General features: G+C 39.3%; 1 protein-coding gene across 2 annotated transcripts in view; it reads right to left on the bottom strand.

The window, feature by feature from the left end:
* Positions 1 to 3,946: 3,946 nt before the first annotated feature.
* Positions 3,947 to 18,898, bottom strand: part of GPALPP1 (GPALPP motifs containing 1) — a 33,026-nt gene continuing 18,074 nt past the window's right edge. For both annotated transcript variants that reach the window (XM_052650078.1, XM_052650080.1), the window contains exons 7-9: positions 15,001 to 15,099; positions 7,495 to 7,713; positions 3,947 to 6,895 (exon numbers count right to left, since the gene is read on the bottom strand). In XM_052650078.1, coding sequence (XP_052506038.1) covers positions 7,495 to 7,713; positions 15,001 to 15,099 — 318 coding nt within the window. In that variant the 3' untranslated portion in view covers positions 3,947 to 6,895. The remainder of the gene's footprint in view (positions 6,896 to 7,494; positions 7,714 to 15,000; positions 15,100 to 18,898) is intronic.

Here is an 18,898-nt window from a genome sequence, read left to right as displayed (position 1 = left end):
GGTGTTCAGTGATCTCCTGGGCCCCAGGCAGCCAAGGACAGAGATCTTATAACCTAACTATTGCTCCCAGGGACCTTCTCATTTTCAAAGGGGCCCAAGAGAACACAAAGTCTAATGAAGCTGAATTCCCATTGTTAGTATAATCTTAAACCCTGCAGCAGCTGGCTGGTAAAGATATTTGAAGAATGAAAATGTTTAAGCATCAATTTATTCAGTCAAAATGATATTCCACTCTTCATAATCCAAGTATTATCAGTACTGGTGATTATAGCCATGTAACATAAAATGATTATGTTTTAAATAATATTTAATATAGGAAAGTGACTGTTATCAGGGAGAGGGGAAGGTTTACAGGGACATACATAATAAGTGGAGTGATTCTCAAACTTGACAAAGAATCATTAGAGATAATTGTTGAAAATGGAGACTTCTGACTCTAACCTCAGGTTCCCCTTCAGTAAAGGTGGTTTTGGGAATCTGCATTTAAACAAGCTCCCTAGGTGACTCTGATGGAGGTGGTTCAAGGATTACAAATTAAGGCACAGATCTAACTGTGTTCTCCAGTGCTTAAATGAAAACATTCTGTCATGTCCTGGAATTCTAAAGATTAATTGCTATCAACTGATATCTGTTGAATTAATCTGGTGCTATTTAGCTCTTAAAAAGGATGCATATAATCCTCAATAATTAGGCCTAAGAGGAGGAAAGGAACAATAATTTATAACAAATTCTGAGAAAACAAAAACAAAAATCCCAGACAGCTCTATTTAAATAATGGCAATTTTGGTAATATAGGCAGGCAGGAGTTCAATGGACTAATATTCTGATAACTGATGACCGTTATTAGTGGAGTTTCATACAGGTTTTCTCAGACCATACAGAGCAAGGTCTTAAACTCACCATATAGAGTAAGGGTCTAAGAGATGAACTCAGACATGTTTATAGAGAATTCTTGAAGACCAGTAAGGTAGACCTTTGGTGTCAGGATCCATCAGGACAACTCCTATGTGATGTTTATGGTGTGACCAAGAGCCACTCTCTTCTGTAAGGCTCCATTTAGCTTCTAAAACCGGGGTTAAGTGCAGTTCCCTGGACTTCCTAGTATCTACTGACTCAGGGACCAATCCTGATTATATTTCTCACTGTATACCACCACACTAGCGCGATTCTTCAAACACCACGGAACTAATGCTTCAGGGTTTTGGCATGTGCGGTCAGGCTGTAAGCAGCTTTAGACAGGAAACAGGCCTCCTCCTCTCTGCAGGACGCCTCTTTTGTCTTGTTAGTAACCTTAAACCAAGCACAGCTATGCTCTGCTCATCTCTGGCCCTAGCACATCTTTCAAATCTTTTGATCACACAATACCCTGCCTAACCTGTTCTTCCCATAGGTCAAAGAAGTAGAAACGAAAACTAAGTAATTAACAAGATGACCTGATCTCTTCCCTAGCTTCCCGTTCAGTAATCTCATGAACCAACTGGGTGAACAAGATACCATCAACAAGCCTGCACACAGTCTGTACGCAGTGGGGGATGGCAACAACTCTGACTCCCAATCTCAATGATCAACTGAGGTTACTCCCTTTTTCCTCCTAAAAACTTTCACGACTGAGTAGAATATTCAGAGGTGGTTTTAGAGGGGCACTGATTCCACTGTCTGCTCAGATCACCAGCATTCTGATTAAAAGCAACTTTCCTGAGTATTTATTTTTGACTGATGAGCAGCCAGACTTGATTTAGTAACAGGTCATTTTTTGAACTGCTAGCTTGAAAAGACCCTGATGCTGGGAAAGATTGAAGCCAGGAGGAGAAGGGGATGACAGAGGATAAGATGGTTGGATGGCATTATCGACATTATGGATGGGAGTTTGGGTAAACTCCAGAAGCTGGTGATGGACAGGGAGGCCTGGCGTGCTGTGGTCCATGAGATCACAGAGAGTCGGACACAACTGAGTGACTGAACTGAACTGAGCTTGTCATTTTTTAGGTTTCAGCTTAAATAACACCTCTTCAGACTTTCCTTCTCTCTTTTCTCAGGTAGGATTTTCATCCTGTTACCTGTTGGGAGTGCCCCACGCCGTTTTCTTTATAACACTTACTACAGTATGTGACTCCCTCCACCCAGTTTTATTGAGTAGTTGACATACATCACCATGTGAGTTTACGGTGGATAGCACGATGCTTTGATTTACATATTGTGAAATGACACAATAGGATCGGCTAACACCCATCTTCTCATATAGGCACAATAACATGAAAATAAGGATTCTCCTTGTGAAGATAACGTTTAGGATTTTCTCTCTTTACTTTCCTATCTACCACACAGCAGTTATTAGCAATTGGCACTTGTCATCCACCTTTACAAAGACCAGATCAGGTGCTGCTGCAGCTGCTGACCTTCAACACCCCCTGGAAGCTCAGGGTGAAGAGCAGAAATGAGGCACTCTGTGCTCTGGGGAAAACTGGCATAACAGGTCTTCAGATAGTTATTTTCAGGAGCTGGTTTTATGAACCCAATTCTTGTATCTCCTCATGTCTAGAAAAGCACAAAAATACTTCATGGGTTTTTTCCTTCATCCTCCACTGCTGCTCAGGACTGGAAGGAACCTTCATGAGACTTGCAGAAACCTGCTGCAAAAATACACGCTTTAGTTGCATGTACTCCCCCATCACCCAAATCACCTACATACTGACCTTCCCCCCACCTTACTGGAGCAGTTTCTCAGAGCTATCTGAAACACCATCTCCCGGGCTATAGTCCTCATACTGCCTCAAATAAAACAACTCAAAACTCTCATGTTATGCTTTATTAAGTCAATATCATCATGTGCACTTACTTTTTAAACGACATCTTCTGCTCTCCCACTTATCACGATGCAGGGAATCTGGGTTACGTACCTGTGAACACTCTGTAGTGACTAGCACAGAACCTCCTTTCATGGACAAGGGCTACAAATGTCTGGTTCACCACTGTGTTCTTAGCACCTAGAATACACCCGGGTATTTAACAAATGTTTACTGAATGAACAAGTGCAATATTTCCTCAAGAAATACTTACTATAGGAAAATGATCTGAAAACTCAAAGGCTCTCTTTCCTTGATACTCTATGTCCAGATTCCTATCATTTAATGCTTAGCTTTTGTATTGCCAAGTATCTCCTCTGGTCACTTCCCCAGTTAAGGAAGAGAGAAATCCTGAGTCCTGTCTCCCTAGTAGTTTAGTTTCTGACACTATGTAATACAAAAGTAGAACTTAAAAACAAAAAGCTCATTTCTCCCTGGGATTATAAAAGAATATATGGTTTCTGAAAGAATTTGAAAACTAGAAAAGGCAAACAAAACAAAACCCCCCTCAAAACAAAAAGCAAAACCCACAGAATCTCATAATCAACCAACCCAGGAAAAACCCACAACTGTCATATAATCTTCCAATATGCAGAACAATGAAATATTGGTTACAAAGCTAGTGTCAGCCCCTCTTGAGTCATGGTGCTCTTAAGAGCATTTCCAAATTGTCTATCTTATGTTTTAAATAAATAGTTAATTTTTTATTTAAGGCTGAGCTATGTGGCATGAGGAATATTATTTCCCCAATCAGGGCTCAAACCAATGCCCCTTGCATTGGGAGTATGAGTCTTAACCACTGAACTGTCAGGGAAGTCCCAAATAGTTAATATTTGCAGTTATATTGGGATAATGAATATCTGGCAAGTGAGTTGGGTTGAAAGACTTTACCCCCACAATGATCTGACTGGTTAGAATAAATCTTTACAGGACATTCTCTTTAAAAACATTGCCTGCTTCAGATAAGCTAATAAACATTAACAAATAAAGCAAAAATAAAAGGCCACAACTTTCTCAGATATAGATGCATCTTTATTCATACATAAAAAATAACACCTCAGAAATTCTTTTCTAAAAAGTCTTTTAATCATAAAACCAAAATAAAAAGCTTGAAAGACAGTGTATAGCTTTTTAATTTTGTACACACTATAGTCACAGTAAATATTTAAGCTGCAAAAAAATATACCTCTCTAATAACAGGAAATGCATGACCTTCTGGAACTGTAGACTAAACTTACATGATGGTTTCAGAAGTCAAACTAAAAAAAAAAATTAACATTCTCAAGTAGAAGACTTGGCATTGCTGTTATATGGGTGACTCTCTCTAGCTACTTTCCCCATGTTGATTCTTCCTCTTAGGTATACAACTCAAGAGAGAATTTCCTTTCCCTAATACCTATCACGGCCGTGGAAAACAGGGGAAGTGAAGTGATATGGGCTCCTGTAAATAGTCTAAAAACTATCTCCCATGATCATATGTTTCTAAGCAATAATGTTAACATTATCCACCCTATATATGAGACAAAAAGTACCAAGATGTTTCAGGATCAAATAATTTCTATATAATGACTGATGATCTCTTCTGGAGCATGGAGCATGTAGGCCTTGGTACCATGTAAAGATCAACCTTATTTCTAAAAAATGTTATTACTTCAAAGAACCATAAAACGTGCAAGTGACAAATGTTAAGAAGCTGCTACACCGGAACAAGATAAAAACTTCTTAGCAAAACTGTAGCTTTTCTTTTTCTTTGGGCATAGGGATTAATTTATGATATTTTTCCCGATACAAAAAAATGTTATCTGATCAGACAACTTTATTATGGGTGTAGCTACCACCTCTCACCTTTTGTTTCCTCTGCCAATTCCCCCACTTGCTAGAGCCATTGATTTACCGGTAATGTTGGTATTATTTGAAGCATCAAAATCTGAGATAACAATTTAGAGGGTTGAACAAAAATCATATAATTTCAGGGACAATGAACTTAAAACATCACCTTCACCAAACAGTAAAAAATGTTAAAAGTGTCTGCTTCACTCTTTGAACTTGAGTTGTTCTTTTTTCTTCTTTATTTTTAGTTTTCAAAAGAGGTCACAGTTCTACAAAATTGGGCCAAGAAGTAAAGAAAATTTAAAAGTTCTTAGGAAATGTCAACAATCCCAATTTCCTGCCAGGTGGAGCACAGACCTGATTTTTCAGGCCTTGGGCAGCTTTGAAGCGGGGAGGAGATGAAATGAAGACCACTTTTCCATCCTGTGCAAACAGCTGTTTTGTTCTTTCATTGTCAGCGTTGTTATATTGGGTTTAGTGTCTCCACAGGGCAAAAAACCTCTGGTTTGGCCTCACATTTTGTAAAACTGTCCTCAGGGTGGCGTGAAATAGCATTAGACCTGCGCTACCAGTGATGTGGTCTCTCGTGGAAAGTATCAGTATTTTCTCCCTGTTGGTGAGGTTACAGACATTCCAAGCATGATGGGAGAAACAGTAAATACAGACTATAGGAATATCCCTCTCTATTTTACGGTGAGGAAAGCAAAGCAAAAATAAGTATTCAAAGACCACATTTTTATCTTAAAAATGCCAAAAGCTTCTCAAAAAAATATATATATATTAGGAATTTACATGAGGATGAGGAACTAGAAAACATCTCATCAGAAGAAAAAAAATTATAACAAATCAGTGGAAGTAATAGATATTCTTCTACAGAGTTTTGTGTTCAGAAAATATCACCCACTAAAAATGACATCTTCAATCAAAAGGCAGCTCTGTTCAATTCTGCTTAGACTAGGAACCTTTTCAATTTGCTCAGGAGAAAAAAATTCATCTTTTAAACAGTAATACTCCTGAGTGGGTTACTCTTATGGAAGGTATCATTGTATTTCTATAGTCTAAGAAGTCTAAGAAGAAAAATCTGGCCCATAATCTGACTGAATAATTTACTCAGTTTTCATGAAGCCTCAATGAATGAACTAGGACTCAGAATCTTTCCCCATTAAAACCATGTGCTTCATCAAAACTAGAACACAGAACTAGCAGAACAATTGGGATTAATCTGTAAGAAAGTGTAACTTCCAGAATTTGAATTTAGGCCTAATTGTTGAGAATTTTCTGTTTAACATCTTCAGAGGCAGTGCTTGAAGCATCACAGACTTACCATCCTCCATCACGGTGGCTTTAATTACTTCATATGAGTTTGATTTTTTTAAAAAAAGTTATTCATGGTTGCTTGCAAAGATCTGTCCACAATGAATTAGCTAAAACATGTTACACATAAAAGTGGGCCAAGTCAGATCATCCCAAAGCAGTTTAAAGACTTACAAAGCTTTGGTGAAGAACACAGAGCCTGGGTCTCAGACTTCACACCATTGAAGGTTAATGGTGTGACCTCTGAAGGCATCCTTTAGGATTACTTACTAAGGTTGGAAAAATCAAAATGGTTTTCCCTTAGCACATGAAATAATGCACAGGTCCCTCTTTGTGACACCAACCAACCAACCAACCAAAAAACCCAAACCACAAAGAAAAAGCTCTGGTAGCCCAAACAAGCAAACTGCTAACAAAACAGAAAAAACCTTCACACCCTCTGTTTTCAAGTAAATGTTGTCTGTTCACTGACTGCAGTTTAGAGGGAAACCAAAACAGCTTCACATTCATGGATTCACTGGGAGGATCCCGCTCAGTCTCTCAGAGCAGGCTGGTGATATCTGATGGTGGGTTCGGGCTGTGGGAGAGACGCCCTGGATCGGCCTGAGCAGATCTTATGGAGCACTTGTGAGGGCGGGTGGGAGGATCCTAAAAATGATTATTTGAAGAAAAGCCCACACGTCCTCAGAAGCCAAAGACACATAAATAAAATTCTCCTCTAAAAAGACACACCAATTTTATGTTTTCACTTAATTTTAAAGGATGCACAGAACAAGGTAAATCTTTTTGGTTTTTTTAGACTAAAGTCATCCTCTAATCTTAAGAAACTCAAAAGAAAGGAATAAAAGTGGACAGACAGAAAAAAAAGAGTATTCTTCAACTCTTCTTCATTGCACAGGGAAATCCCCCTGAAGTAAGAATAAGAAAATTCAGTAAGTCGGAAAATAATTCTCATCTGAACGGTATTTTCCCTTAAAGCCACACTTTAATACTGATGTAGGTTTCATCCAATTAAAAATCACAAAGATTTTAAGATGCAACCTTAGCTTTTAGGCAATCACCATTATGAACCCTTGTCAGTTTGGGCTATTGTATGAGTGATGTAATGGCTTAACATGTTTCAAAAGCAATGAACATCTTCTGTGATCTTATTTAATAACATAAGAAAATAGCTAAGAAACCTCATTCTTTAATAAAGCATGCATATTTACTCAAGCTTCAAATCACACTTTTCTTTGCTGCTTCTCACAAATGAAAAGCTTTTATTTCAGCATTCTGAATAGTAATGCCCTGTTAGTTATTATCAGGACAAGTCTACCTTCCCAGGATAACATATTTTTTATTCCACAAGGCTGAATTTTCAAAATTCACACTCATTTAGAAAAAAAAAATCTGTAGGTTTATAATCTACTTTATTATAAAAGGAAATCAATTTTTACAGTTATAGGTAATAGTATTTAGAAAAAAATTATCAATATGAAAATATACCTTACTAATAGATACTTACTTATAAAAACATATTGCCTTTGCCATGTGAAAACCTGCTGTTTAGTTCTCTAGATTTCTTTATCAAGGCTTTTTTCTGAGCTTCATCAAACCGATGAACTTTGAGATCTGTATCACGGTCAAATGGTATTCTCTCTTGGGGCTTATTTTTATCTTCAGCAGCCTTATTCTTTAATTTTTTATGATGAATGTCCATAAGAGATTCTGACCTTTTTGATTCCTGGGGACAGCAAGACGGCAGAAATAAAAATCTTAGTTTGGATACGTCATTGGCAGAATATAATAATCATGAAATAAAAGAATGAATTAGTAATGGTGAACATTAAGGAAGGCTATTTACAAACCCCAATTGTTTTTCTTCTTTTTTAAAAAAAAATTTTATTACTTTTATTTATTTGGCTGTGCTGGGTATTAGTTGCGGCATGTGAGATCTAGTTCCCTGATCAGGGATTGAAGCCAGGCCCCCGGCATTGGGAGCACAGAGTCTTAGCCCCGGGACCACCAGGGAAGTCCCCTTCTTGTTTTTAATACTTAAAAAAATTATTTTTGGCTGTGCCGGGTCTTCTTCACTGCACGAGGACTTTCTCTAGTTACGGCAGGCGGGGGCCACTCCCGACGTGCAGTGTGAGGGCTTCTGAAGTGGCCTCTCCTGCGGCAGGGCATGGGCTCCAGCATACGGGCTTCAGGAGCTGTGGCTCTCGGGCTCTAGAGCATGCGTTCAGCAGCTGTGGTGCACAGGCTCAGCTGCTCTGTGCCTTGCAGCATCTTCCTGGGCCAAGGACTGAACCCATGTCCCCTGCGTTGGCAGGTGGATTCTTAACCCCTGGACCACCAGGGAAGTCCCTCAGTGGTTTTTCTAAATCCAAGACAGCATCTCTGAAGAAAATATGTATCAGAGGCAAATTCAATTCAACCAAAATAAAGGTATCTATGAACTCATGCCACATGATTAAAAAAGGACAAGGTGGACATGAACCTAATGTTTAAATAACCATCATGCAAAGCATCGTATGACGAGTCAGTGTTAATGGGCGATAAAGGAGCAATTACTTTCTCTCTTGGGAGCCTGATTAAAGCTTCATGGACGTGCTGGTCCACGAAGCCTCTGTAGGTAGAAAGGAAAAGACAGGCACCGCCAGGCTGAAGCGAAAGCACACTCAAAGCAGAAAAACAACAGCACAGAGATGACAAAGCCCAAGGCTGGTGCAGGTAAAGAGCATGGTGCTGGCACAGACTGTGTGCCAAGAGAGCTTCTGTCCCTTTCAGCCTTCTTTATCGCCCTCATTTTCTTTCTTTTCAGCTGGGGAAGGTGCTCACATTTTATTTTTTTTTTTAAATTGAAGTATAGCTGACTTATAGTATGACATTAGTCTCACATTTTCAAATATATCTAGGAGGATGAGGTTTGAGCAGAGGCAACTGGTTTTATAAATTAGAGATTCATCACAGACCTTTTGCTATTAGTTAAAGGACAAGACAGAGTAGCCCTGGATTGGAGGAGCAGGCTGTGAGATGTGGGAGTAGGTGCAGGCAGTACAGACCAGCTGTGTGTGTGTGTGTGTGTGTGATGTGGGAGTAGGTGCAGGCAGTACAGACCAGCTGTGTGTGTGTGTGTGTGTGTGTGTGCGTGTGTGTGAGATGCGGGAGTAGGTGCAGGCAGTACAGACCAGCTGTGTGTGTGTGTGTGTGTGTGTGTGTGTGTGTGAGATGCGGGAGTAGGTGCAGGCAGTACAGACCAGCTGTGTGCGCACACGTGTGTGTGTGTGTGCGTGCGGGAGTAGGTGCAGGCAGTACAGACCAGCTGTGTGTGTGTGTGTGTGTGTGTGTGTGTGTGTGCGTGCGGGAGTAGGTGCAGGCAGTACAGGCCAGCTGTGTGTGTGTGTGTATGTGTGTGTGTGAGATGCGGGAGTAGGTGCAGGCAGTACAGACCAGCTGTGTGTGTGCACGCGTGTGTGTGTGTGTGTGTGCGTGCGGGAGTAGGTGCAGGCAGTACAGACCAGCTGTGTGTGTGTGTGTGTGTGTGTGTGATGTGGGAGTAGGTGCAGGCAGTACAGACCAGCTGTGTGTGTGTGTGTGTGTGTGTGTGTGTGTGTGTGTGTGTGTGTGATGCGGGAGTAGGTGCAGGCAGTACAGACCAGCTGTGTGTGTGTGTGTGTGCGTGTGTGTGAGATGCGGGAGTAGGTGCAGGCAGTACAGACCAGCTGTGTGTGTGTGTGTGTGTGTGTGTGTGATGCAGGAGTAGGTGCAGGCAGTACAGACCAGCTGTGTGTGTGCGCGCGCGTGTGTGTGTGTGTGAGATGCGGGAGTAGGTGCAGGCAGTACAGACCAGCTGTGTGTGTGTGTGTGTGTGTGATGCGGGAGTAGGTGCAGGCAGTACAGACCAGCTGTGTGTGTGTGTGTGTGTGTGTGTGTGTGTACTGAAGGGTACTGAAGGCATGGGGAATTTCAATGTTCTCTACCTGTGATTCTCAGCTTCTTCATGTAGCCTCACTTAAAACGGACTTGCCTGATAATGCATCTTGTGAGGCTGTCTACCCTTTTATTATAGCCCTTTTCCATTTAATGAAGGAGAGGCCTTCCAGAATCTTATTAGCGAACACTGTCTTGGGCAGCAAGGCTCCAGAGCATCAAATAAGAAACCCTGCAATACTGGTATGAACGAAACTTCTAATCAAGGAACCGTAAACCCAGGAGGCTTTGTGCTATTTTGTGTGACAAACATAATTTCTCTTAAAGAGTGTAATATCCTTTTGGAATGGTATTTCTGCTGCTGTTGGAATGTTTCTGAATTCAGATACATTGCAGAACGGGACAATGAAAGACAGGGCAAGTTTTGCTTAACAACCACCTCTCTTCCAGACCCTGTCTCCTGTCAGAGAATATATTTGAGAGCAAAGACATGAAGAGAACTCAGTGAAAGCAAAATAACTGGTAAGAAATGCTGAAGGCGGCAGCATCTTATTTCATTAGAAGACAAATTCATGGCACCTACCCACCTACGGTACAATTCAGGAGTGTCACAGAAATGATCATAATCATATTTATTTGAACAGAGAAATGCAGTCAGACTTTTTCACAGAAAGTCAGCCTCACTTGTCTGATTTGACAATGAGATCTGATTTTGTCAACTAGGTTATATGGTTATTTCCTATAAACTTAGCTCTAGCTGGATGCTATAATAGTTAAGTATTTATTTAAATTAGCACTATTTCCAACTTCTCAATCCCTCTCATTTCATACATTGGTCATTTCATACATCTTTAGGAAACAAACTGATTTGCAAGTTAAGTGCTTTCTAAGTCTTTACTTTTAATGAAATTGGAGGTAAGAAGAATCAAATATTGCTAAGAAAAAATAACCTATCAATACACATAGCATGGAGAAACAGTTAAGAACATAAGCGTGGAATTTGGAAAAATCAGAGTAGCAATGATGGTGCTGACATTTTCAACACTTGATCACAGGCAAGTAATTTATGCCTAAGTTTCTCAGCTGTAAAATAATAAATCCTAGTAGCAATAATGTCCAAATATTTGGATGAGGTAGGAGTTAGGTCATCTAAAGAATACAAAGGATTTAGTACCGTATTGGGGTATGTAAGAATCAGTCAATAAATGTTAAGCATTCAATTTACTGAGCATTTACTATATTGTAATCTGGACAACATCTAAATTTATAATCAATATAAATTAAATGTTATTATTGCCATTATGAGGATTTGGAAAGAGACTGAGGAAGTCAGGGCACTACAGTCCTTCCTATCCCTGTTCGCCCCGCCCTTCAGTATCCAGTAGGGGGCAATGCTGCCAGCTTGTACCCTTTGGAAAAAGATGGAAACAGCCCTCAGCTGAGAAGTTACTAAATGTCAAGCTGTTCTAACTGCAAAAGGGAAAAAAGGGACTGATGTGAAAAACAAAATCAAAGTTGAGACAGACTGAAAGTACAGATATCATTAATAATAATTTTTTGTTAATAGATCATTCTGAGGTTTAAGTAAATAAACAGAAAGTGTTTAAAGAACTGAACGACATCATGATAATGAACCGTGTTCCATTCTTACCCACTGTATGTGAACATGGTTTCCTAACTCTTAACCATAGACTCTTAACTGTACAAATGAACAAACTAAAGAACATATTTGATGTTGAAATCTGTCTTATTCTAGCAGTAAGTAACATTCATCAAAAGACCAGAAAGTAACTGGAGAAAAGGTCTTTCATTAAGATACTAAGTTTACATTTGTACTTTTGACATTTAATAATTATAAAAACCTGAGATATGTTTATACTATTTGATCAACTGAATTTACAACTTAATCTAAAAGGAAAGAAAAGTGTAAACATTTAGACTTTAGATACAGGAAATTAAAACCTTTCGGTTTCAGTTTATGTGCATAGATTTGCTGAAGTGAAATATGACTTATCAAGTATAATCATAAAAGACTTTCAAGCGTAAAAGTGAATTCCATTAAGATAAAATTTGTGGCATAAGAAAAATGAAATTATGTATTCAAGGAGAAAAAAGGATGAAATAAAATTTCCAACTGTTAAGGAAGAGCTTGTTCATACATATTTTTAAAGGATAATAATAGATAATAAGTTTCTAAGGCATTTGGATTTCATTTGAAACACTGAAAAGAATAATAAAACAAGCTATAAATTGTATCTCTGCAAACTATTGAAACTTATAATGACATCCAAACTATTTTTGGATGTCCAGGAGAAGTTTTCTGAGGGGACAATACTCAGTAAATACTGAGTAAAAATACTTGAAAGGCCATCTCTCTCCACCCTTGACTGGTTGAAAAGAACAACAGATTCCTGAGCCCCATGACAGATCCAGTGAATCAAAACTGCCACCGTGGCTCTCAGGAACCTGTGCTGTGAAAATCCACCAGGTTCTCACACAGGTGTCCCATAAAAACAGATGGTTCTGTGTGGTAGTTCGGTATTAACAGAGGGGAAAAGAGAATGGAAAGCACAGGAGTAGGGTTAATCTGAGGATGGAGAACTATAATGGAGAATAAATATAATTATATGTGTACATATAAATGTAAAATATTTATGCTGTGAAAGTTAATCTTTTGGTGCAATTTCTCCACATTTTCCCTCCCTTCTTCCACTAATGAGATAATACTTCACTAATGAGACAGTAAGGCTGAAGGCAGACAGGCTATCAAGAGCTGGATGGGAAGGGCTGAAGGTTTGAGACAGAGCTGGAGGGAACAGATGGCAGAGTCTGGAGAAGCGGTGAGGAGCGCTAGAAGTCCTGCTGGTACTTCCCAGAGCTGGCGCTGAGGAAAGCGGTCTACGCCGATGGGCGAAACTGCAGAAGGCAACAGAAAGCGAACACAGATGGAGAAGGAAAAATGGTCCGTTTCCACTGACCGATCCCCTGAAGTAGTAAACTGAACACCAAGAAAGACAGAGGAATACCGTAAGCCGCTAGACTATTACAGTCAGTTCACACAATTCAAGTGGACTGTTGTTATGATAAAAGAAATGAGCTGTGATATCAGTTTGTTTCAGGCGCGCTGTCTACCTGGTTTAGCACATTTGCACACTGTGACTGACACAGAGGACCGAACTTGTAAGTAAGTAATAAAAACATCTAGAAGCAGTTAGTTCGCAGAAAATCACACCAAAAGCCAACTCATGTGAGATCAATTTGCTAAACGACCAGTTTGTTGATTTGCCAAACTTAATTTAACAAAACGTGTATGTTTTATACTAATTTGTAAAAAGCTAGGGCAATTAATTTTGAATGTGACAGTTTCTCAGAAGCTTTAGAAAATTCATGCTAAGATTCTAACTGTTTGGTTTTTCTTTTGCCTTCCTGTGCTTAGTCGCTCAGTCACGTCCGACTCTTGCCTTCATGGTCATATTTTATAAAGATTGTTCAATTTATCAATCCTAGGAGGTGGTTCAGTCTGAAAACGATATTAATATTTCGAAAAGTAGGTCTCATAAGTAACCAAAATTTCACGATGAGACTCAAACCCTAATTTTTTGGAAGCATTTTAAAGTAAACTGCAGACATCATTACATGTTCTATATTTGTTTACACTGTTTTCTTTTAAAGTAATTTACATAGAATGAAATGTGCAAATCTTAACACTGCATCCACTGAGCTTTGCAACTTGAACTCCTAGCAATACGTGGGACGTATTTCCATCACTGCAGAAGCTCTGCCTGTTCCTTTCTCGTCCATCTCCACACTCCCGCTCCAACAACAACTATTCTGATTTTTTTCCACCACAGACACATTTTGCTTATTGTGGGGCTTCATATAAATGGAATCATACAGTGGTACATGTGTATGAAATCTCGGGTATGACTCCCTGCATTGAGATTAATCCACAATGTTGCATGTATTTGTAATTTGCTCCTTTTTATTGCCAAGTATTTCATCATATATACACTCCCCTCGCCCCCCTGCTTACTGATAGATACCTGGGCTTATTAAAGAAATTAGCTGTTATGAATAAAGTTCCTATGAAGATTCCTACAGAAGTCTTTTTAAGGCTATTGTTTGAGTGAAGTACTCTCAAGTTTCTGAATACTTTGTTAACTATATTTTTTAATGCTTATAGAACTTTTCATAAACTAATGCACTGGGAACAGAAGGTAATTTTCCTAAACACCTGAATACCTTTCAGGAGCTGAAGGGTTCAGTGGTTTATTTATTCTTTGGGTGAATTACCAGTTTTTTTGCTGTTTTTTTTTTTTTAATGAGTAAGAGACAACTACAAAAATAATTTGCCCAATGAAACCTGTTTTCAAATTTAAACTGAACCGTATTTTAAAGTTTCACACTTTTATTTAAATCTTTACATCAAATATTCCAAATTGGCTTGTATTTAGAAATGTATGAATTGGGATCTCTAGGAGTTAATAGGGCTCTTTCTTTCTGATCATGCGCTACCCATCTCCAGGAACTGAATTTCTGATATATGATTCAAGCAGAAAATGAACTGGGGTGGGATGGTTTGGGAGAATGGCATTGAGACATGTATATTATCATATGTGAAATAAATCGCCAGTCCAGGGTCGATGCACGAGACAGGGTGCTTGGGGCTGGTGCACTGGGATGACCCAGAGGGATGGGATGGGGAGGGAGTTGGGAGGGGGGTTCAGGATGGGGAACACATGTACACCCGTGGTGGATCCATGTGAATGTATGGCAAAACCAATACAATATTGTAAAGTAATTAGCCTCCAATTAAAATAAATAAATTAAAAACAAAACAAAACTAAAACTAAAAAAAAAAAACAAACCTGAAAATATTAAGAGATGCATTAAAAAAGCCCACACAAGGATTATACATATATGTGTGTATATATATGTACACAGCAGAATATTTCTCAGAACAGATGTATAGAAAGAGATGAGATGAAACGAAAAACATATAAAAGAAAGAGAAACAAGAAAAAGAGAAAAAAATGAGAAGAGCATTAAAAGATGGATATAAGAAAAGAAAGGTTATGCGTTTTATTCCCTGACTTACATTGTATGAGGATACTTGCTCAGCCAGTCTCTTATCCCTTGCTGACAGGATACAGTCTTCATCCTTCTTACTGAATGACTTTCTTGCTTCCTGCATCTCCTGAGGAATGAACAGACAACACGTTACGGACACATCGTCAGGAAAAAATGAACAAGAAGTATCATTTTAACTGAGACTGAGTGACAGGACACTAGAGAAAGCCAGGCCTGCGGGTCCTCTCCCCACTGGAAATGGCCATGTCCTTGGGAAGGGGTCTGTGTCTCCTGCTCTAACACTGTCCTGAGAACAAGGGAAAAGCCCACAAAACCCCATCCAATCAACTAACTGGACTTTACCAAACTCAGAGACGAGTCTGGCAAACGGTAATAAAATGCAGAAGAGAAAACAAGGCTTAAGAAGAAATCTGATATTACTGTTTTCAAAACCAGGAAAAGCGCTCTTGAGGGAAAAAAATAGAAAGAAACAAAAGGGGCATAGAAAAATAAAAACAAAACTATCTTCAGTCACAGAAGACATATATGAGTGTCAATGTAGAAAACTCCACAGAGTCTATTAAACAACTCTTAGCATTAATAAGCAAGTACAGCAAAGCTGGGGCTCCCCAGGTGGCTCAGTGGTAAAGAATCCTCCTGCTGATGCTGGAGACAGAGGAAGTGTGGATCTGATCCCTGGGTCAGGAGGATCCCCTGGAGAAGGAAAGGGCAACCCACTCTAGTATTCCTGCCTGGAGAATCCCATGGACAGAGGAGCCCAATGGGCTACTGACCATGGGGTCGCAAAGAGTTGGACATGACTGAGCAGACACAGATGCGCAGCAAAGCTGTAGGATACCAGGCCAACAAGCAAAACAGACCAGCAAGGAACAATTAGAATCTGAAATTTAAAAAGATAGACCACTTACTATAGCACACACACTGATGAAATACTTAGGAAATTTTCCAATAAATTTTAGTTAGGGAAAAAAATATTCTGGAGAATACAGCCCCAACCAGGAATGAATAAGGCTCAGACAAAAACAACTGGAAACTATTTTTCTCAAAGGATGTTTTTATACTGTTGCTATTTGCTTAAGAAAGTCAAAGAGGACCCCAATTTTTATCTAAATAATGGACTAAAACAACACTGTACTTGATAAAGTACGTTAAAAAAACATAGGAGTAGCTCATTTCTCATTTTTCCATAACAATATTCCCAGAAACAGATTCTTTACTTGTAATATTAAGAGAAAGATGATGTTCTGATAAGATGAAGGTAAAGACCTGACCATCTAAGAGTTAGTAAATCTAGTTAAGACTGGGAGGTGAGACCATAACAGATCTTATTCAATTAGTTTATGCATAACACTTTCATTTCTTTCTAATCTTATTTCATTTAGGCCATGTTGGCATTAGTGGTAGGGAGATGAATGCTGGGGAACCAAATATAAAAAGTAAGATGATAAAATAAATTTTAAAAAAGGGGGGAAAATGATGGAAAAAACATACAAAAAGGATATTTGGGGAGAGAGAAACAAAGGAAACTTGACAAAGATCCATTACAAAAATCAAAAATTAGTCATGACTTTATAAAGGATTTCCCTGGTGGCTCAGACGGTAAGGCGTCTGCCTACAATGTGGAAGACCGAGGTTTGATCCCTGGGTGGAGAAGATCCTCTGGAGAAGGAAATGGCAACCCACTCCAGTACTCTTGCCTGGAAAGTTCCATGGACAGAGGAGCCTGGTAGGCCCATGGGGTTGAAAAGAGTCGGACACGACTGAGCAACTTCACTTTATAAAGGACAGCTCTGTGATACTTTCTGTGATAAATTCTACCACAAATATAAGTCTGCGGTATTACATGCTGTGATACAGTACCACATAAGATCTAAGGGGTATTAATAATCCCTTTGTGAGTCTGTTGTAAATATACAACAAAACACGTTCAGCCGTAAAAAGAACGACTAGATCTAACGAACTCAGTCACAGGACCTAAAATCTTAAGTTCCAACTGTACTGGTTACTTTCTCTTCTTTCCATCTTTCTGTGTTATTTTCCTTTGAGGAAGACTTCTTGCATATCTAGCTGTAGGCTAGACATGTACTCACACACAATGAGGAACAGCAGGTCTGAAAAAAGCACAAATGACAAGTCCATGTAAGGGATTTTCCTGGTGGTCAAGAATCTGCCTTGCAATGCAGGGGACACAGGTTCAATCCCAGGTCGGGGAATTAAGATGCCACAGGCCACGGGGCAGCTGAGGCTGCACGCTACAACTGGAGAGTCTGTGTGCTGCAGTCAAGCATTCCACATGCCACAGTGGAAGATTCTCCATGCGGCAAGTAAGACCCGAGTAAGCCAAATAAATAAATATTTAAAAAATATTAAAAAAAAAAATCCATGTAAGCAAGGGTGTTAAGTATTAAGTTGTCTTTTTGGAGACAATCTTAAAGGCGAAATTATAAAAATGCCAGTAAGTGATTTTTATAAAAGACCAGTTAAGAAAGAGCAGACAGGCATTCCAACACTAGTCATTCACGGTGTGTGGCTCTCATCTTTTAATTTTCTGAATTTATTAATTGGGAGATAACTGGTTTACAATATTGTGTTGGTTTCTGCCATACATCAACATGAATCAACCGCAGGTATATATATGTCCCCTCCCTCTGGAACCTCCCCCGACCCCGGCAGGTTGTCACAGAGCCCCGGTGCGAGTTCCCTGAGTCACAGAGCAAATCCCGACTGGCTCCCTATTTGACACATGGGAATGTGTGCTTCCAAGCTAAGCTCTCAATCTGTCTCACCCTCCCCTCCCCCTGCTGTGTCCACAAGTCTGGTCTGTCTGCATCTTCGCTGCTGCCCTGCAGATAGATTCATCAGTACCATCTTTCTCGATTCCGTGTGTATATGGTAATATGCGATATTAATTCTTCTCTTTCTGACTTACTTCACTCTGTGTAACAGGCTCTAGGTTCACCCACTTCATTAGAACTGACTCAAATGCATTCCTTTCTACGGCTGAGTAATATTCCATTATGTATTTGTATTAATACCACGAACTCTTCAGCCATTCATCTGTCGGTGGACATCTAGGTTGCTTCCATGTCCTAGCTGTTGTGGACAGTGCTGCAGTGAACACGATGCCTTTTTCAGTGGCAGTTTCCTCAGGGTATATGCCCAGCAGTGAGGCTGTAGGGTGTGGCTCACTTCTATCCCCCACCTTCTGTCGCCTCTCCCCCCAGGTGTCTTGGTTCACCTCACCTGTCTATTATAACTCTCGGATTTCCTTGAATCTTCAGGGCAAAAGAGAACTTATGGTTTTGCCACATATTCTGCTAAAATGAGGTGATTTCCACATATCATCTACATTTTAAGAACAACACTATTTCACAACCAATTCTTCATGAAAATCAAAGTGTCTTAAGGAGCTTTTCTGTCACCTGTGACCAAACATGATGCTTGCCAGAGGAGACATTCAATTTTTGGTTATAGAATGAAAATAGAAATCCTCATAATTCTAGGTACTAATGAACAAGACAAACAGAGTTAGGGGCATGAATTAAGTAAGGAACTGTTTAATTTAGAACTGATAAGTTATAACCATAAGGCGCCAATTAGTCAAGCATTTAAGATAGCATTCACAACTCAAGGAAATTGGAATCTCTGATGAAGTGAATTTAAGGAGTTAGTATGGGCTGGATTCTTAACAATGGAATACTTCATAATAAGTGTAGAAATCCAAGAAAAGAAAATCTAATAATAGTGATGTATTTTATGCATAGTTTTTCTTTTTCTTTTTTTTGGGAAATTATTCAAATGTATTAAGGAAAGGGCTTTTTTGCCTATCTTGACAGTAATGTGAAGTTTAGTGCACTGGAGCTACCGTTATTTTCAGAGACAGTCACTATCTATCACTTAACTTG

This window comes from Budorcas taxicolor, chromosome 12 (genome assembly GCF_023091745.1).
Source record: "Budorcas taxicolor isolate Tak-1 chromosome 12, Takin1.1, whole genome shotgun sequence".
NCBI lineage: Eukaryota > Metazoa > Chordata > Mammalia > Artiodactyla > Bovidae > Budorcas > Budorcas taxicolor.
This window is presented reverse-complemented; position numbering and strand designations above follow the sequence as displayed.